This window comes from Geospiza fortis, unplaced genomic scaffold (assembly GCF_000277835.1).
Source record: "Geospiza fortis unplaced genomic scaffold, GeoFor_1.0 scaffold524, whole genome shotgun sequence".
NCBI lineage: Eukaryota > Metazoa > Chordata > Aves > Passeriformes > Thraupidae > Geospiza > Geospiza fortis.
In genome coordinates, this window is record NW_005054437.1 from 1,353,568 (window position 1) to 1,379,671 (window position 26,104).

Consider the following 26,104-nt stretch of genomic DNA (forward strand, 5'->3'; position numbering starts at 1 on the left):
ACTAAAGCCCAAATTTTTTGTCGAGGGATATTTTGCAAAGAGCATTCCTGACCCTATGACTTCTGGCACAGCTTACACCCAAAGATATTTTGGTTTTTAGTCAGTAACTTAAAGACAAAGGAACTACAGACAGGGATGTTGATCTAAACCCAACTCTCTTTATATTTGGCACCAACACAAGCAGCTTGTTGTATAAAATAGGGCTAACAACCCCCACTAGCAAGGAGAAAAACAAGCCCTGAAATCAGTGGATTGCTCCTGTTGTAGTAAAGCAGATGGGATTTATTTTCTTTATGTAGGAAAACCTAATTTTCTGTTTACATAACTAATTTTTATATAGTTTTCACAGCTCTTGTGTTCAACTCTACTACTACTCTGGTTAGTAGTTTTTTGCTACCTAATGTATTGGTTAGTAAATGGTGTCTTATGTGTTTACCAAGTTTCTCTAGTCTTGGATACTTTACATAATTTTTTACAGATTCTGATGGGGCAGATTTCTTGTTTTTGTAGGTGTGAATGGCTCTGTTACTAGAATAGTTTGTTTCGTTAACTGACTTTTTATTCCTTTGATTCTTTCTTATGGTAATTTATAGGCTAAGTTGGTAATTCAACAGAACAAAGTCTAATTTTATAGAACCTTTCTTTTATAATATCTTTACTTATGTGTAACACCCTCCCATCTCTTCTGTGCTAATGGTATGCTTTAAACATCATTGAAAGATCACTTCCACATTTTCAGGGAATAGAGAGGAAAATCCCCAAAGGCTTTTTTTCAATTGGTTGTTGTGTCTCGGTGTCCTAATCAAAGGCCAGATCTTTGGTGAGGAGGATTAATGTTACATGGCAGCAGAATAGGGGCACACCCTATGTCAAAGCAAAATCTGAAGGAAATTAATTATGGCAAGAAGCTTTCCCCAAGGAAGGAGAGACAGAGAGAAGAAAGTGAAAGAAACGTGCAAGTTTACTGCTTTTTAGTGCAGGGAAAAATGCAATACACAGTGACAACTGCCAAGATTTTAAACAGTTGTGTTAATCTACCTGCTTGCAAGAGGACAACGATTAGGAAAGTGAAAAAGAGTAATCAGACATTCACAGCCTGGAATGCTGTATCAAAGTGGATGGGCAACAGATAGATTTGTTAAGAAAGAAAGGAAGTTTGAAAAAGTATATGTATAGAAGCCCATATGTAGTGCAATATTCAGAACAAAAAACTGTAGCATGGGTTCTGTTTTACCTAGAAGATGAGTTTGTGCAAAAAAAAATTAACAAATAATTTAAAGGTATAATATAATACCACTCACCCAAAATAAAAGAGGATTCCCCTTTCTAAAATCTATCTGCCACTGCCTCTTAGAATGCAATTTCCAAACTGAGAATAACCATCAGATTACATATAACCCTGCCAATTGAGTAAAGCTGTGTATAAATTGACAGGGACATGGAGCACGCTAACTCATTCACTGGCCTAAACATGGACAAAGCACTACTGAAATGAATAGTTTGCCCCTCTTTACACCAGCTGAGGCTTCCCATCTCCATACACAATTATCAGGTCTCATGGCCCCTTTCCATTCATCCAATAAACCATTCCAAAACCCACATTCCAGAGATGCTGATTGATCTCACTATATTTTGCAGAGGCCAAGAGGGAAACTTGAGGGGCTCCAGCTATCAGTCCTGCCAAATCTGCCTGCTTCCAGAAGGAACACATTTTCTCTCTTCATCCTTTCCAAGGGTCTATCAAAGTGTCTCACAGGTGGTGAGCTGTGTCAGGGTGCAGACAGCACAGAAATGGAGAGGAAGGATATCAAAACACGGGCTGGGCTTTGCAGAGAGCACTGACATCTCCCCTCCTCCCTCTAGAGTGAAAGCCTTGTACACTACCAGTCAGATGACAGCACCCAAGGCCCACTGTATTCCTTGGACCACAACCACTCCCACTTCATTTTGGTGGACCACACCACGCCAGAGGAGCCGGATGGAACCACCAAGCTCCGCCTGGCCTTGGAGAAGCACATCTCAGAGCAGCGCACGGGATACGGGGGTGAGCAGCCTCTGGGGAGCCATCCAACCTGAGCAGTGCCCCTGGCCCTAGCTGTGCCCTAGTTACCCCCAAAGGTGGCTCCAGCTCTCAAATGAGCCTACAGAGGCAAGACCAAGTCAACACATTTGTCATCGTGTGAGAGGCACGACAATGGTAACTTCTGAAGTTGAGAAAGGTGCTCTTTGAAGCAAAATCTGGGCTTTTATTGCATCTCCTTAAACATAGCTCAAAGCTGGTCTTCAAAGCACAGCTCAAATTGCCTTAAAAGATAACATGTGGAAAATAAGTCCAGCTTCAAGTGCCTTTACCAGTGGTTCCAAGAGATTGATAGTCATTGTTGTACACTTTTATCCCCTCACACACACAGGGTCTTGAATTGCTCCCACAATGGCAGAAAAGACTTGTTCCAAAGCCCTCTGAAATATTTTAAGCCATATTTGTTTAAGGATAACATCTTATCCTGGGTAAACATCATAGCATCTAATGTCCATCTGAATCTGTGATCTTTTTTAGAATAAGAACTGAGTATTGGGCAGGTCTCCTACTGCTATTTGTGGAAAAAACCAGAGTTGTTGAGAGATAATAGTTACTTTTTTTACCTTTGCTTTGTGTCATACATGCAGTGCTAGCACAGCTGAAACAGGAGGGAGAGCTCACTTGTTCACAGCTATGTGCATCAATGGAATATCCACTTTCACAGCCCATGGGGTGGTAGCACAGAGGTACCTGAGAGCACAAACACACCTGAAGGATCCTTACCTGGTGACTCAGATGGGAACAACCACAGGCAGGCTGTAAGGGTAGCCTGAGGTTGCAGTGCTGAGAGTTACAAAGCAGCCGCTTTCTGCTCACCAACCAAATCTGATTGAACAAATCTCAGGGGAACATAATTCTGACAAACAATGCTGATTCATATGACAAATACTTTGCTGGAACATACTGAATTCAGTGTTATCTTCTATTAACAAAACCAATGTCATTCCTTTAAGCTTACTTGTAAACAAGCTGAGCAAAGCTATGTGGCTTTCCTGAAGTACAGCACTTGAATAAGGTCATGTGGAATTTCCCTGTTTAAAAAAAACACCACCTAGAAGTCTTTAAGAATAATTATTTTATATATATATATATATATATATATATATTTACTGAATATTTTTTACAATTGGGGACTTTCCAGATTCACAGTGTAAAGTCAGAATCCACCTGACTCTCCTCTAGCTAAATTTTAACTAAATCTATGGCAAATGAAGAATATTTGTAGCCTTGACCGTACTTGAGGAACCTGCAGTCCCAGAGGTCACTCTTCAAAGAGCATCACATTAGACATATGTGACAATGCCACGCCATTCAGTAAAACAAATTAAGTTTCTTGCCAGCCATATTCTGGCTACAGCTCAGTCCAACCTTATCTCTGTAGTCATCTCAAAAGAGATAGAAAAATACCAAGCAGCGATCTGTACTGAGTTTTGGGAGATCTACAAAGGGAAACATCAAAAATTTGTTTGAAACAAATGCCTTTTATCTTCCATCCTACAGAGGCATTAATCTCTTGATATTACTCTTTTGATTGAGTTCCTTCAGGCCAATCTATAGTCACCTTTGCGTTGGAGAATTCAGCATTTGCAGTAAAAGCATCCAAAACTCTGTGGGCCCCTGTGGGAGGATGGCTTAGGACAGGGACCCTGACCTCCTTTCTTCCCTCAATACCATGACATGTTAAATATTTCATTAGCATTTCTTTTAAAAGTATCAGACCGTGTTATTATTAATCACCACACCAGGCTGTGCTGAATGAAACTTTAAGCTGTTTAAGCAGAGTAATAAATAGATAGTTCCTGTCAACTTTTGTCTGACTCATCCTGCCCAGTCTACACAGTCAGCCTCTTCATATTCTTACATCCTCCTTTCAGAAGGTTTTTGTCCTGCATTCCAGCCCCTCTTCCAGCACACATTGGGCACATGCATAACACCCAGGACAAGGTGAGAACTTCTCATCTCTAACTGTGTCTTGCTAGAAGATGCTTCTCTGGAAAACCACCAGCCCTGTGCTGCACCCTAGTGCAGCTCCCTTGCTCCCCAACCTGACAACCCTGCAGTAAATAAATAACTTAAAAAGCCAGCAGTGGCATGACACACAGAGGTGCCAATATCCATATTTTGCAGCTGAGGTCTGGGAACAGCCTGGACTGCTTGCCTGGGATCACACAAAATTTCCAAGGCAGAGGTTCCTTTGTCCTGAATCCTAGACCAGGACCCCTCTGTTAGGTCAGTGTTATTCTCTTCCCTTGCCACATCCTTCTGCAGCTTCATGTAGAGACCAAAACAGCACAAAAGGGGAGAAATATTTTCAAGGGGTCAGCAAAACAGCAATAGGCTTGTAAAAGCTGTTACTTTTTAAAAATTAAACCTTCTGTTTCACAGGAACAGGTAGCATCGAGATCCCTGTGCTTTGCTTGCTGGTAAATGGAGGACCAGGCACACTTGAGGTAAGAAGCTGTTTTCAGCTTTAGAAAAATAAATTAACTGGTGCCAAGTAATTAATGGAAAATTTGGCTGTATGACAAACACATCTATTGACACTTTACATGAAGTCAAAATTCACATCTATACACCATTAAGAACTGAGTTCTGTTAATATTAAATTTGACAGTATTTGTTTGGGAGAAATATTTACTTTTGAATAGGCACCAGCTGATCATTAAAACTTCTATTGCCAGCTTGTCCAGTGGGATGAAAGAATCCAAAGCCAAAACAAACCCACAAAAAACAGCTCCAGATCTAGGGAAACAGAAATACTCTGAAAATACACCAAAAAAAGAGGAATCGTTTAGTGCTGTTCAGCAACAATGACACAACTGTCTGTCCCAGAGCTCAGAGGAACACAAGACCAGGTTTGCTGTACGTGCCATTTAAAATGGGAGTGTCCTGGTTCCACTGAGCAAAACTACACAGTAGGATTGAAGACGGGAGTGTTGTCTGATAATAATCCCAAATCTTCTTCAGCAAAGGATCAGTTTCGATTTTTTTTCCTGAGTGGTTCTACAACTTAAAGAACCTGTTAACAAGGAGATAGTCTTTGATTTTTATTCTACTTTACTTATCTTTTTTATAATACTGTCAGTCTAGAAAACCTTTAGCAAGACTATAATTTAAGATTTCCAAGTGCTGAGACTGTGACATGCAAGCTGGTAACCCCTTTCCAGAATAATGACTCCTTTCTGGGGATGTTTTCTAGTTTCAGTTTCTTGAATCTTGCCACTTTTGTCAGCTGGACTAAAACACACTCTCATATTAGAAATCTCTCTGCTTAAACAAAGATTACATCACCTCATGAGCTTACTTCCGTTCTTTCATGAGAAGCTAAATATTGCAGTGTTTCCTGTATCTTTGGTTTAGAAAAATCCCACGTTATGACATCTAAATCCTCTTTTCAAAGTTTCACAGAACAGTGTGACTGGAAGACAAAAAGTGAATGGCTGGAGTTCCTCTAAACTGATATATGCTGGGAATGGATGACTAGCCACACTTTTTTAGAATACCAATTTCTTAAATGGATTTCTTCAAATGGATAATACACACCAGAGACTACAAACAGTTTTTAAAAACCTCAATATCTAAACTAAAGAAAAAAATGCTTGCACCACAATTGAATCAATGCAGTCTTGTCTCCTCCACAACTCCAGAGGAAGAAACAGACTAGCAGCAAATAGACATTTTTGCAATTATGATGCCATAGCCTCTGCTTTCCTCTCTCAACAACCTGCCTGACTCATTCTAATTGCACAAGTAATAGAATTAGTAGCATTTAACTCTTGTAGTTGCTATGATTCAGTGTTTTTTTCCTGTAGCTCAATGTTGTAACCCCACAGTAAAATTCCTGATTTTCAGAACATATTGCCAGGTTTAGCAGAGAGAAAAAAATGCCTATACAAAAAAGCCTGCTGACAATTTCTGTACAGGGTTACTCCCTTGCACTTGACTATGCTGAGACAGAGACTTCAGGGGAAAAAAAAATGTCAGGGTCAAAGAAATTTTATGCATTGTTTGTCCAAATCAGGTTGCTTAGCTACTCAGCAGATGTGTCACGAAAAGAAGCATAGTCAGAGGCCTACACATGGATGGCCTGCTACGGAATTCCAAAAATCCTAATAGCTTAGAGGACTCTGGACTGATTCCATAGTGAATCTGATTTAGGTACACATTTATTCCTGGTTTGCTAGAAGTCCTTCTTTTGAAAAACATTTCCTTTCCACTCATGAATTTTAAAAACATCTTATTTTAAACTACAGAGAATTTGCAGCGGGTTGGAAAATTCTGCTCCCTGGCTTATCTTAGCAGGGTCTGGAGGTACAGCTGACATCCTAGCAGCATTCATGAGTGACCCACACCTTATCATGCCAGAAGCTGTTGAAAAGCAATTTAAGGAGAAATTCCCTGCAGAGAGCTTCTCGTGGAAGGACATTCTCCAGTGGACAGTGACAGTGAGTTCACATGTTTGATAAGCCATCATGTTCACAAAGCCATCCCCTAACACTTGCCACTTTGGTAGCCCCTGCAGTACAGGCTTGGCAAGAAGATGCTCAGAAGTTTTGGGAACGCCAGTGCTTTGCCACTGGTGTCATAGAATGCCTCTCTAGCATTAAAAAATCAAGTGGTCATTTGATCATGCAAACTGCTTTGCTGCCCCCGGAATTCACTGAACACTGAGGGCTCTGTCCTTCCTCAATTACTTCCTCAAGTAACAGCCAGCACCCAGGAACCCCACAGTCCTTCTGTGGGACACCAAGCATTATTTATATTCACAGCTGTGCAGCTTGTGCAGCTGTGACAGAAGAGACCTAATTCATGACCTACAGCTGTTAAATGGAAACCTCGCTGTGGATGAGCATGAATAAATTAAGTAGAATGAAGCGTGTTTAGAAATTATCCTATCTATTGTTATAGGATAACTGTTATCAGTTACTTGTTCTTAAAGTATCATTGTTCTTAAAACAGAAAGACAAAACAGATTCAGAGATCTTTACTCTTTGTCTTGGGGTACAGTTGCACAAGGCTTTTAGGAACAAATGCCCTCTCTGAGACTGTCCTTGTGTGAAGAGTGAAGAGCACTGGGTGCCTCTGAGATAAACCAAGTCCTCCTGACCTGGCCCACTACTTATTCTTTGCATTCCCTGCCATAATCCTCAGCTTTAAAAGTTCCTCATATTAATTCCATTAGGAAGAACTTTACCAGATCACTAACAAAAGGGGATGAAAAGCATCTGGAAGCAATATTGCCAGAGGCTCACAAAGTCTCAGTGCAGCTGCACTGTGAGAAAGAAAACTCAATAGAGAAGCAGAAGGAAAGATAAGAGTACTGCATATATATCAATATTTGAGTACTTCTACTCAGAGAAGAGTTAGAGACTATGCTTTTAAATAAACAACTCAGAGAGCAAAACTTAAATGTCAAAGCAGGATGAGTTAAAATGAAACTAATGTTATACTGGCTATAACGTGACTTTGAGTCAAATAAGAATGTAAGTTGAGGAAGGATCTTTTAATTAAAGCATTGCTCTGGTTCTCAGAATATCCAAGTTCTGTTACTTCTATCCTGGTAGGTCACTCAGAAAAGGCAGTAAAAATCCCTCCTTGCCTTAGGAGTTATTTATATATGGGAAACAAGTAATACTGGCCTTCTTGCCAAACCTCAGCTTTACAACTAGAATGTAAATTTTTGGAAAATACTGTCTGGGTGATCTCTACTGGGCATTTGGGCGCTATTGTGCATCCAAAGGACATTATGTAAAATGACTTTTGTTTCGACTCCAAATAGATTCAGAATATTATTTCACACCAGCATCTTCTAACTCTGCACAACTTTGAGCAAGATGGTTCAGAAGAACTAGACACAGTCATTTTGAAAGCCTTAGTAAAAGGTAATTTACAATAAGCAAACGTTGTAATGTTTGTCTTACTTGACTTCTATGACGTAAATATTTTTCCTCTTTTTCCAGTGCAAATTCAGTTGACTGTGGGATCAGATTTCATTTCTGATGCACTGTTCTTTTGTTTATTGACAAATTAACTGTGTCAGTTACTGTAACTCTTGTAAGCTTCCTTTAAACTAGTGTTTGCTTTTAAATTTCATGCTATTGTATGGTTCTATTTTAGCCACTCCTTTATTTCACTACTTGCTTCTCTTAATAACATAGGCTGTAAAAGAACTGAAATATACTGGAGCAGTATATTATTGCAATTAACCATAAAAAAACCTCCATGAAAACAAAACCAAAACCCACAAGTAGACCAAAACTACCTTTGTTTCAGAAACAATCCATTTCTCCTATAAGAAATCTCTACTATATCTTCTGAAAGAATACATTACTTGTGCTGCCATCTATTTCAGTTTCTGTTAACTTAATGGTTTGTGTTAGCTTAAACTTAGCATGGGAGCAAAAAAAGAAAAAAGACATTCTGTTCCTGATGTGCTAAGTGACACAAGGCAAAACCAACAGCCAGTCCTGTCCCCTGCTTTCTGCAGGCCAGAGTCACTCTTAATATCCAACAGCCATTAATGCTTAATGCTGTTAAATCGAGTTCATCTAGAAAAAAATAACATTTTTGAATATTAATGTTTCTTAATTTAGGAAAACATGGCTGTGAAGGGTTTCTGGTTAAGCAACCCACAGATGTGTGACAGCTGAAGGAGAACTTGCATTGCTAATCAAAGTACCTATACTAAACATAACTGTAAAGTATTGACTTTATTTGCATTTCCTATTTTTTTTCCAGCCTGTAAAAGTCAGAGTCAGGAGGCTCAGGAATATCTGGATGAACTGAAACTGGCAGTAGCCTGGAATAGGGTCGACATTGCTAAAAGTGAAATATTCAACGGTGACGTGGAGTGGAAGGTACCAGGCTTTTTTGCCTTAGAGGACACTCAGTGTATGTTCCACTGTGTACAGGACACTGGACCATCCCAAAAGATGGCTTCAGTTTTTACCACTACCTGCACACTCTACTGAGAGAATGGGCAGGGGTATTATACTTCCTGAGGCTGTTTGTCTTTCTGGGGCCCTGTATGATAATAGCTAAAGACAGAGGAATAACTCAGTGGTCATCATCCCTTCATCCCTTTCTTGAGCTGTTTGAGAGCAACAGTCTTTCTCCCCTTCTATATAGACCTTTAAAGCAAACAAACCAAAGTTTACCAAGCGCAAGAAACAGGCAGATATTACTGTTAGAAGGTGGCATGAAGAGTCTCACTGTTTTCAACTGCTGTACAAATATCCAAGTGTGGTAGGTACCTCACACTGAGTCCTACAGTACACAATTTATTTTGATGTTGTAACATTAATGCTAGCACAGACATTTTGTCAGAGAAAAATGAAGAGTTCCACCTCTTTCTCACTGTACTCACTGTTGACTGGTGGAAGACAAAATGTGCCTGTCCTCATGTTCAATTTAACCTGTCTCATCATCCATCCATTATTAACCCTCAGAATTTCCTTTTTTGGTTTGGATTTTTTTTTCCTCTTTCATCAATCTAGTCCTGTGACCTGGAGGAAGTGATGATGGATGCTCTAGTCAACAACAAGCCAGAATTCGTGAAGTTATTTATTGACAATGGGGCTAACATATATGAATTCCTGACCTACAGTCGTCTGCAGAGACTCTACTGTTCTATTTCTCAGAAATGTCTCCTCTATGAACTTCTCCTGAAGAAGCACGAAGAAAGCAAACTGACCTTGGCAGGGCTCACTGGTCAGCAGCAAAGTGACCAGGACATCTGCCCCCTCTTCACTCTCAGTGAGGTCTCTAGAGTTCTCAAGGATTTTCTTCATGATGCATGCAAAGGTTTCTATCAAGACCTCAGACATGGAGGCAAGAAGAAATCTGTGAGTCACAACTCTGCTTCATTGCTCTCCTCCAATTTAGAATTTGTACAATTTTAGCTGGGTCTAGTCTTTGGGATGGGGCAGGGAACAGATTTAGTTAAAGATGTTTGGGGAATACAAAAAAGATTTACATTTACTAAGGACTAATCAGACATAAAAATAGTGGTCTGCTTTTCTCATACAGAACTTCAAGAAGTAGTACTGGAAAGGCAATTTCTTTTTAGGAGAAAGAAAAGCAGGCAATGGAGATTTTCAATCCCAGGTCTAAAAATGGTCACCTTTGTAAACAAAACTATTCTCAGATTTATACTCTGTACAAGTAGACCGAACTCAGGTATTGATATTCAGTAATATCCAGTATTTGATATTTGCCTTTAGATAATTTTAGTCTTTTTATGGAGTGCCAGAATGCAGAGCAAGAAATAGGAACAATTATGTGATGTGGCCCTGGCAAGTGTGATGGCCAACACAGGACAATGAGAATATGTGATGCCTATAATCCCCAGTGGTGCAATAGCTGCATCATCATTTTTGCATTTTGACAGTGTATTTAACATTAAAACTCCTAAGTACCAAAGTGCTTGCAAAAGCATTGAAAGTAAGTTTGGGTGCAAGGTTTCAAAACAAAGATGCATAAAGAAATTTCATTAAAGTTTCAGACAAACTAAACAAATTAAGCCTTTTGGTATTTGCCAAGTTCTAATTACACCTAAAAACTGTTAAAACTAGAAACCAATTTTAAAAAATCTTATTTGAGACGTTCAATTACTTTTGCTTTGATAAAGCCTAGCTAAATAATTAGTAGTAAGAACAGTTTGAATCTACTCAACGTTTCTTCATTCACAAGGATGAACAACTTGAGACAATACTTCTGAAATCACCAAGCATACTCCAGACTTACAAACTTGCCAGAAATAAAAATTTGCCCCCAGAACCTCACTTAACCTTTCTGGCATTTGGCAGCAAGTGAGCTGAAGTCCAGTGCTGTAGATAAGGCCGAGTTCAGAGATCAGTTCCTGCTGCCTACTTGCTTTTTCTTTTTAAAGCTTCTTCCCATGGCTGAATCCCATTATCACTGGCAACAGAAAAAGCATCACAGTACTGGGAAACCAGCATCACTGCTGCCAAATTGTGTGTCTTTTTTCAAGTTAGGAACTAGTGGTTACAAAAACAGATGAGACTTTTAGGATGTCTTTGTCTCCTGCAAGTCTTTCAATGCAATTTAATTGACTCAATAGCTCACTACAAACTGAAGAAACAACCCCCCCCCTCCACAATATCCCCCAAAAGTCCAATTAAAATAAATTTGAACAGAATCCCATCATTTAAATTATCAAAAAATATATTCTCACAAAAACCTGTTTAACTGAAAATGAATATACCCTGGCTGTTTCTAACCAACACAATAGATTAAAAGGTAGTTATTTTAAAATATACTTAAAATTCAGAACTTGACCTAAGTGGCTACACTTCCTCTAGACTACTTTTTTAAACAAGTGCTAAAGGAATAACCAGTGCTCTACTTAAACTGCTCTCTGCATGAGGGAAAGGTAATTTCTCAAAGGAAGGACTAAAAAGGGGTATTGACGTACTCTATTCTTGTCCTGTACGGGCCTTGGCGAGATTTATTTCTGATGAAATAAAATGCCTTTTGTTCCCTTTTCTCTGAAGCCTTGTCCTCTGTGGCAGCAGAGCAGAGTCAGATATAATTGAAGGCAAGCTCAGATTAGTTAATCACAGGTTTGTCTTGTCTGATATTACACACCAGTGGTGAGACACCAGCCTCAATAAAGCCAATGAAAACTTTAGCATTGGCTTCAATGGAGTCACCATTTCATCCAGAATGTTCTCACACATATTGGGTTATATTGGGGACACAAGGATCCTTTAACTCAGTACAGAATGAGCTAATTACCTTTTGGTCCTACTAAAAAGTCCAAGAAATGTGAAGTAGCCAGCGAGGCTGAGAGCATCTTAGATCGTGTCATTTGCATGGAGCGAGACTGCCAACCAGATTTTAAATTCTTCAAACCATATTTCAGGACAAAACGAACACAAAGCAATTACCTGGGCCCTTGGACATGAACCAGAAAAGTGAAAATCCTTGGAGGGATTTGTTTGTATGGGCAGTACTTCAAAACCGGCACAAGATGGCAAACTATTTCTGGGCTATGGTAAGCTCCGAGCCGTAGCTGCTTCAGGTGAAGTAATGCCATATTTCAAGTTTACGAGATGTTTTTTTGCTCAGCCTTGCAGCTCAGATGACAGATGTGTTCGTTTCCAAAACACAAGATGTGGCATTTATGGGCCTGTTCATCTCTGCGTGGCTCCTGCCCTCCGGGCCAGGGGGAGCAGGAGCAGGTGTATATCAGCCTGGCTCCCGATGAGTCCCAGCTCCCAGGAGCAGGGTTTGTGCCTCCGACAGTCGGCGATTGTTTGGCTCCGAGCGTGACCCGAGGGAAGTGGGAGCAGTGAAGCATCTCCAGCTTACGTGCTGGACGCGTAGGGAGCAGCATGACGCTCCCCAAGGCTGCGCTTCGAGCTGGCATAATCGGCTCCTGTTTCACAAGCCAGCCCTGTCCCCTGCATCTGGGAGCCTCCCTGCCCCCATAGAGAGAGAGAGAGCTCTCAGCTCCATCCCTGACCTTGCAGAGCCACGCATCTGGGCCGGGGCTGCCGGGCTGTGTGCGTGCGGACACATCGGCACCTTGCGGGGCCCTGCTCCGGGCCAGGGCTGCGCCTCTGCCAGCTGGGCTCCCTCCTTTCTCCTGCATCCCTGCCCCAGCACAGCCATGCTGGATCTATCTCGACACAGGGAGAATGTGTTGCTCTATTTCCAAAGCATATTGTTCTCCTTTCTGAGCTCGATTGCTATCCCAAGTCAGGTCCCTCTAAGAGCCTGGGCCCAGGAGTCTTCAGCCTTACAAGGCACAAGAACTACCACTAAAGAATCATGGACTAATTTGGGTTAGAAGTGACCTTAAAGATCATCCAGCTCCAATCCCCAGCAACAAGCAGGGACTCCTCCCAGTAGACAGGTTTGCCCCATCCAGCCTGGCCTCGAACACTGCCAGGGATGGGGAATCCACAACATGAGGTTTTAATTCTCAAATATCATCAAAACTGTCATTTTGATCATGATTTTTGGCTTTCAAATCTGTGTTGGAGGGAAGATTTTTCCTGAAAGGCATGAACTTTTTGCAGCTCAATGCGCTGCATAGCAGAGTCTTCCCCGTTCAGAAATGCCCTCCAGTGGAGGGTGGCAGCAGCGCCCCTTTCAATTCTACAGGGTCAGGAGGGTGTAGCTTCAGCTCTGGCAGCCTGCAAGATCCTGAAAGAGATGTCCCGCCTGGAGACAGAGACCAAAGCAGCCTGTATAATGAAAGAGGCCAAGTATGAGCAGCTCGCTGTGGGTAAGTAATGGCACTTTTTGAATGGCCTTGAAAATTTATGAAGGAACTGCCATTGGAAGGCAAGCAAGTGAAAAAAAAATACAGTTTCAGTCGTAAAAGGTCAACTGTCATGAATAATTTAACAGCCTTGCAGCGCAGGCAGTCCCAAACATTCAGATACAGAGGAAAGATTAAAAACCCACTCATTTTGGAAAAATCTCTGTTCCAAGACAGGTCCCCTGGGATGCATAGATTCTCTCCTGCTGCTTGTTGGTATTTTAGTTGTCTGATCTTAGTGCAAGGTGTGTTACAGTGATGTGAAAGATAGCCAAAACACTTCCAGGCTCACAGCAGCCTGCTCTTCCTGCAATATCAAGCTTGCTCTGTAAGGGCCACTAGAGCAACAAGTTTTAAGTTTTGTCATTGCAGCTAAAAATAATTTGAGATTACCTCACCCAGAAGAGGGCCAAGTGCACTGCGAACTGCAGTGAGGCTCAGGCTGGTTTTGCAGCAGAGGAGATGCCCCTCCCTACAGCAGTCAGATCAGGCATCCGCAATGCTGGAATGCTGAGCCTTCGCCCCTCTGCTTGCTGTAGGAACAGATGTCTGCACACAAGCTCCTCTGCTGATCTGACTTCAGTCCAATGCACACCTTCACTGCTGTGAGGAGAGGGCTTTAAAATGTGCCCCACATGGAAACAAACACAGGGGCTCCTCTTCCTTTGAGGCAGTTCATCAAGTAGCTGAAGGCTCATGCAGGTGTTGCTGCATTATTCACACAGAGATCACATTTTCCCTTCTTCTCACAGGGCCATTATTATTTACAGAAATTAAAAATGAAGTTCTCATATAATCACAGGGCTCGAGTAATTTAGTCACGGAATTATGAGGCCTAATCCAATACATAGAACTTCTGCTTCTCAGCTTTGATAAGTATTAGATCAGATCCTCAGTTTTAATTTCTGGCCTGGATTATGCAAAGCAAACTTTCTTTAAGAATGATAAATACCACATCAACTAGAAAAGCTGTCTATATATAATTTTAAGTGCACTTGACCTTCCTGCCCAGCCTCACAGTGTAGCAAGGTGTAGGCTGGCTTGGGAAAGGTACTGAGATAATCAAGTGAATCAGTAGAATGGAACAGACATGAGAAGTCAGATCTTGTCTAATGAGAACATCTTGATTTTGGTTTTTTTTGACTCATTAAATTTATCCTGGTTTCTAAGCTCCAGGACCAGTTTCTCTGGAAACAATTATGCCATAACACTCCACCAAGTCTAATATTATTTTGTGTCAAGTAGCTCTGTCTCAAAATGAAGGATTTGTTGTCTACAAGACAAAGCTGGGCTGCTTATCTTCTTTAGTCTGTTCAGGAAAGTGAGGACAGCATGACAACTCATCCTTCAAAGTGTAAGAGGATCACCCAAGAGATGCATTTTTTGTCTGTGTTTCCTTCATATGGCAGAACTGTTTAGTGAATGCTACCACAACAGTGAGGAGAGAGCATTTGCTCTGTTGGTGAGGAAAAATCAGTACTGGAGCAAAACCACATGCCTTCAGCTGGCCACAGAAGCAGATGCAAAGTCTTTCTTTGCACATGACGGTGTCCAGGTAAGTTTTACATGCCCCCAGGGCCTTGAGTTGGACACAGAAGACAGTAGCACAGGAACTGAACAACCCCAATGAATGTATTCCCCTGAGAACCATTTTTCAGTGAAGGGACTCTTCTCTCCCCCTAGCAACAGACAAAAAGGACATTCTACCTTGTCCTTGCCAAAGCAGCACAATTCCCCTTTCCCCACCTCTCATCCAGCTGGCACACAGACCAGCGTGCTGAGGAGAAGGTTTAGCCCTTAATCCATCTTGTGCTTTTTTGCTTTTTATTCCTTTCTTGCTCACAGAGAAGCATCAGAAAAGCACTATAAATCTGCCTGGGGCATAATGAAGCTGCTCCGAGATGTGAGGTAACTCTTTGTTCAGATTCAAGAGAGAGCTCACTGATAAAAGTTAAATTAAATTACTGTTCAGCTTTGCTCTCACAACCTGACTTCTCTCTGCATACACAAAGCTAAATTAAGAGTGATGCTGCTTTTATCTCCCAGTGCCTGACTTGGGCTTCCTTAGTACTACAGATGTTGCTTAATTCCATTTGGCTTGCTGTTCTTTCCACTGGTCTCCAAATAACTCTTTGCATACTCCACATCTGCAGAAGGACACACAGAGAACCTGTTTGCTCTGAAGCTGTGAGGTTTTCAGAGCAGTCACTGTTTTAGCAGTCACTGAACATAGGTGTACTTCATCTACAAGTATCTTTTTGTGGTATTAAAGCCATCTCTTCTCTTCTTGACTTTCAGGCCTTCCTGACAAAAATATGGTGGGGAGAGATGTCTACAAGCACACAGATCCTCAAGTTAATCTGTGCATTCTGGTGTCCTTTCCTAATCTACACCAATTTAATATCATTCAGGTATAAACATAACTATGTGGGCGCAAGAGATAAATAAGTAAATGATGAAAAATAAGCAAGTGATAAAAAATAAGCCATAAAAAATATTCAGACTCAAAATTTCTACCTGAAGTGATTAAAACAGTAACATCACCTAATAGCACCTAACCAAATCAGTTTTCTTTGGGGCTGAGTGATTTGTGTGTCCTGTGCTAGTGTCTGTTACCATACTTAAAAGATCAATGCCACAGTTTCACAGAGATCGTTCTGTTTTGCACCATCCACAGGAAAGCCTGCTGGAATTCTGTCAGCTCCAGATTCTACACAGCAATGTGTAGAATATCTGCAGCTGTAGCACCATTTGTTTCTAGATTTGGAGATGCCTGGCTCAAACCTTAGTATCTTATCCAAGGAAAACAGCCATCACAAAGCAGTGTTATCAGCCACAAGCCTTGATAATCATAAGTCAAGCTTAAAAACATGGGACTGACATTAAATTATCACTCAATCAAAATCAATTAAGATTTTCAAATTCAGTGCCTTACAATCTTAGATTTTCTTGACAAAGAGTCCATGCATTATAAACATCAAGAAAACAAAACAAAACACCCTGCACTACAAAAACCAATCAACTAAATAAAATTAAAAAGCAGAAAAGAAAAAAAGAGCAGCCAAGCTGCTCAGGTGGTCGTAAAAATTATGGATCTGAAACTTCAGGAAAACCTCAAACATTCAGAGAATCATATACAAATCATAAGAATTAGCAATATGAAATGACATGTTATGAAATACATGTTTCTTAACTCTTAAACTACATAAAAAGCAAGAGGAAAACTTGTTTGGCAATGCTGATTTAAGATTTGCTTTCTGCCAGTATCACTAAAGATGATCTTCAGGCTGCCAGATTCACAAATTCATTTAATGTGATATTTTGTCAAGGTTTTTGTGGAAAGGTTTGAATGATTATACATAATCAAAGCAATCCTTTCCAAATTTCCATATTTTTGCTTCCTTTCCCTGGAAATGCAAGAACTGTCACATGTCCCCTACTGCCTCTGGCATCTCTCTTCTTAATTGCTACTAAGAGTAACTAGGAATGGAGCATTGAGCAATTCTCTTCTGAAACTGACTGAGGGGTTTACTTCTGCTCAAATCCTAACTATTTTGAGGAAACTGAGCATTCTGCTCCATTTTTGTGAAGCACACCAATTATCATTTCTCTGAATCTTGTGGGTGACTTCAGCCTCCTCCTTAAAAATAAAGAGAATTTGTAAAGATAAAGTTTATGCCCAATTTAATAGCTCCCAGCAGAGCAGATCCAAGATAAGTACATGCTAGCAGTTCGGTATCAATACCAATTCAGTAGTGAAAAATGGCTAAGCACCATCTTTCAACTAATGAGTTTATTTCCTTACAGTGAGGAAAAACAGTCAAAGAATGAGCCAGAGCCATTCAGAGAGCTGGACAGTTTGGATTCAGAGAGGACTCTGTTTTTCTCCAAAGAAGAAGATAGGTAAGTTTAACACCATCAGCCAATGTAGCTTTTATGACAACAGTCAAAGAACAGGACACTTCTTGCATATTAGTGACCGTCATCCTTAGAGCATCAGTTAATGCTCTAAGGAGCAGCTGAAGGGCCAAGAAAGTCATTACTCCTCAGGAAGTGCCCTTTGATTATTGCTGTGCCCTTTGATTACTGCTGTCATTGATTTCTATAAGGAATATAGTAAAATAAACAGGGATATAGCACTGCTGTAAGGAGATACCAGTTTAGTTTTTCTGAGCAGGTAATTTCTACAAGAAATTAAGAACAAAGAACAAGGAATTTACTTGGGAATCACATAGTATTTCCTGAATTCCCATCAGCTCATGATGATTAATACCCAATGGATTTTAGGAAGTTATCAGATTACTGAGCTGAGCAGAAAGAAGATTTTCTCAGCAAAGCCTTGCATCACTGCATACGTTCTTACAAAGATGCACTTGCACCCATCAGTACCACGGAATTTTACATTGAGTCAGCGTCTCATGCTCTTAATTTATATTTAACAGATGAGCCCCAAGGAACCTTATGAGTTAGAGGGAGCATCACACAAATGGGTAACTGAGCACAAAGGTTTTGTCAGTTGCTTGTGGTCAGTCAGATCTTTGATTCAGAACAGAATCACCCCTATATCTCTACCACACACTTATCGCCAAAACCTGGGAGACCACAAGGACTTAAGTCAGGATAAGTAGACTTTTGATTGGCACAAAGTCCTCTTAATGGCTAAATAGTGCTAAATAGCCACTTAGCTTTTCCATGATTTAAAGAGAATTCCAGAAGTGTGTGACCAGTGGTAGAGAGGAAGCATCAGCAGCAGTACAAAGTCCTGGACCAAGTCAGAGTTATTAGGTTCTATTTTTACCTCTGGCATTTAACTGCTAGTATATTGGAGAAAATCATTAGTTCTTCTCTCTCCCTCCCTAACCTATAAAATAGGTGTAAAAGCATCTGCCTCTTGGGAGCTATTTGTAAGCAATATCATAAAGCACTTCCATATCCTGAGTGCAGCATGGCTTGGTCATTATATTCCATGTTCCACTTGCTATTATCCTACCAATTTATTTTAACAAAGAGGCTCTCTCCATCCCAGATCTATTTCAGCATCTTACAGTAAAGTTGCAATTATCTGTTTATGATATTAGCCTGTTATCGTGGGAATGTATCTCATGATGTTGTAAATTGAGGGGTCGTACAGAATCAGGCATATAGAAAAGATTGGCCACAAAGAGAATTTTCCCTTGTAACAAATGTATTTAATAATTAGCAAGATTGTCAGAGGAAATTAAAAACCAGTGAAGAGTCATTGTTTATTTTCTGTGAGGTGAAATTGAAAACATACCCTAGTGTGCACATCCTTTGTTGGAGATCAAACTTCTCAGAGTAAGAATCACAAAATTAAAGGTCCAATAACATTCCTAGCTTACACAGGAGAGCATTTTATGTGGAAACAAATCCTCACATGAAGATCAAATTGCTATCAAACTTGCATTTTCTGCACAGGATATTTCCCATTGCCAATAGATATCCCCTCATGTTCCAAAACACAGCAAAACAGCTGTAAATGTACAGGTCAAATTTCCCTTCAGTTACCAAAATACTTGCGTCATTCCACACCACTCAAAGACTACCTTAGTACATATTTTATGAGGTCAACTCTTTTTCCTAAAAGGCTTCTATATTCCAATTTTGCAACTTACTCTAATTTAATCACAAAGGGCAAGATGCCAGTTATGCAAAGCAAAGTGGTATTCTTCAGTGGGTCTATCAGATTCCAGCAAGGATAGTCAAGAAACACAGGATGAATACGATCCAGCACTTAGAGACTGGGTCAGAAGTTCAAAGTCACAGCAACAACAAGAACTTCCACAGACAAACACTGCAAGAAATTTTAAAGCCAAAATAATTAAGAGCTGACTCACAAAAATTCATTGGCCATTTTCTTTTCTTTCCTATTATTTAGGTTTATAAAGGCCAATTACCCCCCTCCTCTCCTTGTGCATTTGCAGTCCATGCAGAACACAATGAAGTTAACAAATAAAATTAATACAACTAAACTGAAGTAATAAACATGCTTATATAATTCTGATGTGGCTTTGTTTTTCAAAACCTTCTTTTTTGATTTGAAGTATTTCTGCTATGGCAATATGATTGCTCTGACTTCTACAGCCTTCCCCCTTGGCCAGCCCCAGCATCTGCCTGTTACTATCTTACAAGAAGCTTTATATAGAATAATATTGAGTCTATTCCCATGAACTAATTTTAGGAGATTGTCACCAAGCATGTATTCTTTTTGGTTTGCAGAGGAAATGACACATTGGAAAAACAGAACACTTCTGCAAACGCAGCATGGGCAACATTCATATTTACCCGGTGGAGAAAATTCTGGAGTGCCCCTGTAACTGTTTTTATGGGGAATGTTATCATGTACTTTGCTTTTCTCTTTCTATTTACTTATGTCCTTTTACTGGATTTTAAACCACCTCCGCCTCAGGGTCCATCTGTTAAAGAAATTGTACTCTACTTCTGGGTGTTTACCCTTGTCTTGGAAGAGATCCGACAGGTGAGTAACCTGCATCAACTCAGTGCCAACACAGCAAAAGCTCCCGCAATATTTGCAATAGATTTACAATCTGTACAACTGTACAGGTTTGGACATTTCAAGTGTCAGGTGCACAGAACAACACAGAACTTATCCTAAACATCTCCCCTCTCTCTCCCAGAGCAAGCTCTTCCTCCCCCACATAAACCTGTATCTCTACCTCTGTTTTTCCATCCTACTGCAGCCTTAGCCAAGCGGGCAGCCAGCATTCAGATATTCTCCAGTTTGTAAAGTCCCTCTCTGATTTCACTCCACAGAATTAGGTCCTCCCACCACAAATAATATAAGTTGGAAGTTATAGTCTACACCTGGAAACAAAGCAGACAGCTCTACATCCTTTTAGGAGATTCTTCCCCACTGGGGACTGTTTGAAAAATCACAAGTAAATAAATTCAGATTATTTGTGGCTTTTCCTAAAATAATTTTCAACTCAAAATATTAGCAGATCTCTTTTAGGCTTGCTTTTCTTAAAAAACACCCAACCAAACAAAACCACCAACCCCCAAAAGCCCTCTTCCATTAGTCTCCTATTACTGGTTTTGGAAAATCTTCAGTTCAAAAAACTGAAACAATAACAGTGGTGCAAGTGTGTTGCAACTGTGGGTTGCACAAAGCTCTTCTCTTTAGATACAAAAAAAAGCAGTTACAATCATTTACTCTGGAAGAACCAGTAGGTGTTCATTATTTAAGCAAAAGACACAGGAAAGTTTGTCACAATTTACTTGAAATTACGCAGCAAGACCATTAACAGAGAAGAACATGGAAATATCTGGATCAAAGAACATTTCATTATAAACCTGTAAAACATGAAGACTGCCAGGCTAAAACCAATTAAGAAAGCCAACTCCTTGCCTAGATAATCAAATGTGCCTTCACTGACAATTCTAGCACAGAAATGCCAAATCTGTTCATAGGAATACCTAGAAACTGAACTCTGACTGGAAGCTGTATTGTTTAACTGCTTTTTTTCCCTTATTACACTCATAATTTGTTTTTGCTCTTTGCAAAAACAGAGAAAAAGGCAACAGGTATTATGTTAAAACTCAGAAGGAAATATTCCATATAAAGTGGAAAGCTATCAATACCAATGGTTATTTCTCTTTTTCAGAGTTTCTATACAGATGAAGATACAAATTTAATGAAAAAGTTTAAACTGTATGTGGAGGATAACTGGAATAAATGTGATATGGTGACCATATTTCTCTTCATAATTGGGGTAATCTGCAGGTATATATTTGCATCAGTAGCAAGGACTGTGTATATCAACTGACAGTTGAATCTCATGTGCATGAGATGACAGGGTCTAACATTCATTTTTACAGGCTTTGAGATGTGTTTCTACAGTAGGAGCCTCTAAAATTGATATATTCAAACACATGTACTGAAAAGCTCTGCTTTGTTTGTTTTCTGAAATCCCTTTTACTCAAAGTATCTTATTTTTCATTATTTGTTAATAAATCTCATGGAAGCCAAGAGAGAGAAAAGAGTGTTCCTGCATCTTTTGGTTATTTCTCTTCACTGTACAGACATGAGCAGTATTTGCTGAGAGCTGATATTTCATTCTTCTGCAGATTGCTGAACTCAACTTTCCAAGCTGGCCGTACAATACTCGCCATTGATTTTATGGTGTTTACACTTAGACTTATCCATATTTTTGCAATTCACAAACAACTTGGACCAAAGATTATAATTGTGGAAAGGATGGTAAGTGTGCAGTTTGTCTCAGATAAATACTTGTGCCTTCTAAGAAATGGAGAGTAGGAAACCTTGTCTTTAGAAAGGAAATAACTTTACATATAATCTGTCTTTATTTTTACACTTTTAAGACCTATCATTTGGCATATTCTTGTATTCTATTATACATGGAATGTTTGAAGTAGATCCTTTCACAGACCTCTGTAATGCAGTAAGCTGGTCCCAATTTACTAATCCTTGTATTTTACCTAATAATTTATCCTCAGGTCTGGCTAACAAAGAGCAGTCTTTGCCTTACTGCTATTCCTCCTACTTCTAAGCTGCATGCATCCGGGGCAAAGACCTCAGGCAGATGACAGGCCATGTACAGAAGGGCAGGGCTTCCAATAAATGACTTGGGGAAGCAAATCATGGTTTTTTCAGCAAGTGTGGGGGAAAAAAATAATCAATGAAAAAAGATAGTTACAAGCTCCCTACAGGAGTTATTTTTACTTGTACTTTTTAGCTCCCTGTTACAATGAAAACATATTAGTACTTTGTGAGCAGATGTTGGAAGATGTTGATGAAATATTTTTATTTATTACTGCTCTCCTGCAAGAAACACAACATTGGGATTACAGTTACTGTGTTTGGGTATGCATTTGTATGTTGAAAGAGCTTTTTATTTAGGCATGTTAATCCTCCAGGTCAATTAGTTCATGCTAACTGATTAATAGAGTTCATCTAATTGTAAGTACCTTTACAGAATCTACAAATATTTGATTAGTGACTCACAGCAGAACTCAGTAAAAGCTCTACAGTCTAAACAAGCCTATACATTGAATAAACATAACTACCAAGCTATTTGGATTTGTCTACAAATGCAATAACTGGAACTCTAAGATGACATTTGGTTGGACTAGCAAAAGGGTAAATGGCAAATAAATATTTGTCCTTGTTCATTATCTAGCTTATGGCATTAGCAGACTTCTATTGTGGGAGAAGAAGTCAGAGCTACAGCTCCTAACCCTTCCATTGCTGCCTGCCAAGCCAAACCAGGGCCTTGAACAAGTCCTACCTGTGCCCACTCTGCTGGCACCTGAAGTCCTGCAAGATAACACTGGGGTTGGGAAGATGCAAACAAGAACATAAACAGCAGCCTAGAAAAAGCCCTACCAGGGACCTTTCATCTTTGCCCTACCCAAGCCAACACAATGCCTCAGCTTTGGTATTTCAGTGTTGAACTTTACATCAAAGGATGAAACCATGAAGCTTACTTCAGTAAATGAAACCTGCCTGAAGAGTTCAAGGGTGTTCAAGCAAAATCATGTCCCTTATTTTAGAGAGCAGCAATCCCAGATGGTCTCTTACTGTCTTTCCCCTTTATACCCTTGCTACAGATTTGCTGAAACAGGTCTGGTAATTGCTAAAATTCCAGAGAAATACTCATTTCCAGAGAGACGGCAGATTGGAAAAAAATAGTTCTGGACTTGTCACCACTCTCCCATCACCATGATACCATTACAGCTCCTCAGCATTTCTAAATTTTAGATCATCCAGAAAACAAAAAAGATTAATGGAAGTCAGACATCCACTCTGTCTTGCCTGGCTTAGAGATGATGTTTCTTATCAGAACTCCAAGTAACATCCTGGAGCTCTGAAATGCCTATGCTTTTGGGTAACTGTACAATCCAATAATCTAATTGAAAGGAATCTACAGTCCCTAATGAACTCTGTCAGATCAGATGGGGAGAGGATGAAGTGTTCCTCTTCCACCAGGGAAAAATTATTGCACTTGATATTCATATTAGATTTTTTTTTAAGTAAGTGTTTTAGGATTCAATTACTTCTGCTTCTGTAGAGAAACACAATGTTTAAAAGCAGGAAGCCCCAAAAAGAATCTTTCAGATGCATCACTTAGCTTGAAAACTGAAGGCAGAAGGAACCTGATCCTTGCAGCCTTCACTGCCTGCTGTATCAGTGGCTCAGCACTCATCAATGAGCACTGACTGCTACCAGGATTCTCTGCTGCAGCAGAACTCTTGTAATTCACAGGAAAGCAGTCCGTGGTACTAAGATAGCTCACAGAAAACAGGCACTTAAAAGATAAAATGCAACAGTCACTTAGAAGATAACATGTGTTTCATTTTAAATGCTTGATTACTGGAAAGCAAGACTTTTAGTTTAAAATGTGTCTTTATCTAAATAAGGTATCAAAGAATGCTTACTATAGGCCAAGGACAATATGGTAACAGCAAGCTCAGATGAGGAATTCCGTGCATGGAACTGTATCCTAGTCTACCTCCTTTATCCTAAACAAGCTCGTAAAGAAACAATTATCTGAGCCATATTCATACAGAAAGACTACTGTTCCTTGACTATGCTATCACAGTCACTGCCCCTCCTTTTCTCCCCTCCCCCTCTGTTTTGTAGATGAAGGATGTTTTCTTCTTTCTGTTTTTCTTGAGCGTGTGGCTCATTGCCTACGGTGTAACAACTCAAGCTCTGCTCCATCCCGATGACAGCCGAGTGGAATGGATATTCAGAAGGGTTCTTTATCGTCCCTACCTTCAGATATTTGGCCAGATTCCACTGGATGAAATAGACAGTGAGGAAACTTCTTTCCCCCTAACTTGGCCATTTTTGAATGCACACTTTTGATGAGAGCATGGAGTTCCTTCCAAGTATTGCCCTTTTTTAATTTTGCTTTTTTAAAATCTCTGTCCTACAGGCCAAAGCTTACACATTACTGCCACACAAATAACGTATTTGCAAAGAGATAATGGACATTGTGGAGTTACATTAGAGCGTAAGGGCTGGTCCTGTTTAGATAAGCTCTCAGAAATACACAAGGATTTGCAGTTTTAAAGGCTGGCATACCTGCTTTCATTTCAATCTATTTCCTTTCAGTTTAACCTAGACCCAGATAACTCTCTGTAAACTCAAATATTATAAATAACACCACCTCCACACATTTTGGCAGTAGTTTAATGCAACAGTGTTAAAGCCGTACTGCTCTGCCCATAAGCAAACACACGTTTTAAAATAAAATTACTCCAGAGCATTTATTTACTCTGGAGATAAAGCTGCCCAAATCAAATAAAGCTAGTAATTGCTTATGTGCAGCATTGCAAACAAAACATCATTAAAATAATCACAAGACACTGAAATAATTAGACATAGAAGTTCAAAGGCAACATTTCTGATTGGTAAGCAGGTAAAATACAGAACAGGTCACCCACCTCCCAGGGAAGTCTGCAGTAACACCACAGCATTTAGCCAGTGTTAAATGTCACAGCAATAATGAAGTGGGAGTCAAACTTGGAGCAGTATAAAATAGAACCCAAAAAAGCCATAAACAGAAGCAAACCAGTAAGCATTCTCTCATGTTCACTGTGCTTAGTAAGAAAAAGCACGTCTTCAAAAAGCCAAAATACCTGAATGACACGAGAGGAAAGTGATTCATGTCCATTTTAAATACCTATGGTGTAAGCATGTACAGCACAATCAGTCACGCCTATTTCCATTAAAGTAATTGGAAAGAAATATATTTCTGGAATATAATTCAACTCATTTGCCAAAAAGCCAGGCAGAGCTCTCCCTAGAAAGGTGTGTTTCTCTCCACTGAAATTCCAGTGGGTGTCTCTACCTGGGTAAATAACTGGTTAAGAGTAACAGAGGAAAAAAGAACCAATTACATGGGGAACTTCCAGAAGGGATTAATTAGTCCTAGGGCCCTCTGGGTCTTATTCTGTTTAAGATCTTCATGAAAAATATGGAGAGGGAGAGGGGAAATGAGGAGGACAATATTTGCTGACAAAACTACACCACTGAGTAGCAAAGACAAAAACTGACACCTAAGAGAGACAGAGGAGCTTCGTGAGTGCTGAGTCATCAAATGAAATTCAGTGTAGATAAGTATCAGCTGGTGCCCTTGGTGAAAGAAATCCCAGCTTGGTGAGCTTTGAGATAACCATGTGCTCTAATGAATGTAACCAGGGGGTTAGCCGTAGCACCAGGGAAAAGGATTACAGGGAAAAAATAGGGGGAAAGAAGTAAATATCATTATGCTACTCTAAACTTGTGGGTTTAATTCACAGCTGGAGACAAAATACAGCACTAGGCCTCTAGTCTGATGCAGTAGAACCAGACCTTCTTCCTAACCTCAACCTCAGATACACAAAGCACTTTAAATTTAGAATGAGGAACCAATCCCCTTCCCAGCTTTTACTGAGTTTTCTCTTCCAACCTATGTGCCAGGCATGAGGACACAAGGCTGTGGGGGAACACAGCCTCAGAGGAGGTTTGATTCTGAGAACTCAAAACTAGTCTAAAAAGGATACAGCCTTTTCAATACAATCCCTTTTATGATGAACACTACTACAAAGCCAGCTGTGACATCTTGCCACTAAATGAGCAGCCAAGTTGTGGAGGTCTGCAGAGTCCTAGGGCTGCAAATACCTTGCACAACAATCCAATGTCATTTTATGTACACAACACGATTACACTTCCACAAAACCAA

The 26,104-nt window shown here is 40.0% G+C and overlaps 1 protein-coding gene across 1 annotated transcript in view; it reads left to right on the top strand.

The window, feature by feature from the left end:
- TRPM5 (transient receptor potential cation channel subfamily M member 5) overlaps positions 1-26,104 on the top strand; it is a 39,027-nt gene that overhangs the window by 3,734 nt on the left and 9,189 nt on the right. The window contains exons 4-18 of the mRNA XM_005427201.2: positions 1,864-2,044; positions 4,466-4,530; positions 6,334-6,525; positions 7,860-7,962; positions 8,819-8,937; positions 9,577-9,924; positions 11,967-12,098; positions 13,214-13,337; positions 14,783-14,928; positions 15,672-15,784; positions 17,181-17,276; positions 19,611-19,869; positions 21,017-21,135; positions 21,480-21,612; positions 24,016-24,190. Coding sequence (XP_005427258.2) covers positions 1,864-2,044; positions 4,466-4,530; positions 6,334-6,525; positions 7,860-7,962; positions 8,819-8,937; positions 9,577-9,924; positions 11,967-12,098; positions 13,214-13,337; positions 14,783-14,928; positions 15,672-15,784; positions 17,181-17,276; positions 19,611-19,869; positions 21,017-21,135; positions 21,480-21,612; positions 24,016-24,190 — 2,305 coding nt within the window. The remainder of the gene's footprint in view (positions 1-1,863; positions 2,045-4,465; positions 4,531-6,333; positions 6,526-7,859; positions 7,963-8,818; positions 8,938-9,576; positions 9,925-11,966; positions 12,099-13,213; positions 13,338-14,782; positions 14,929-15,671; positions 15,785-17,180; positions 17,277-19,610; positions 19,870-21,016; positions 21,136-21,479; positions 21,613-24,015; positions 24,191-26,104) is intronic.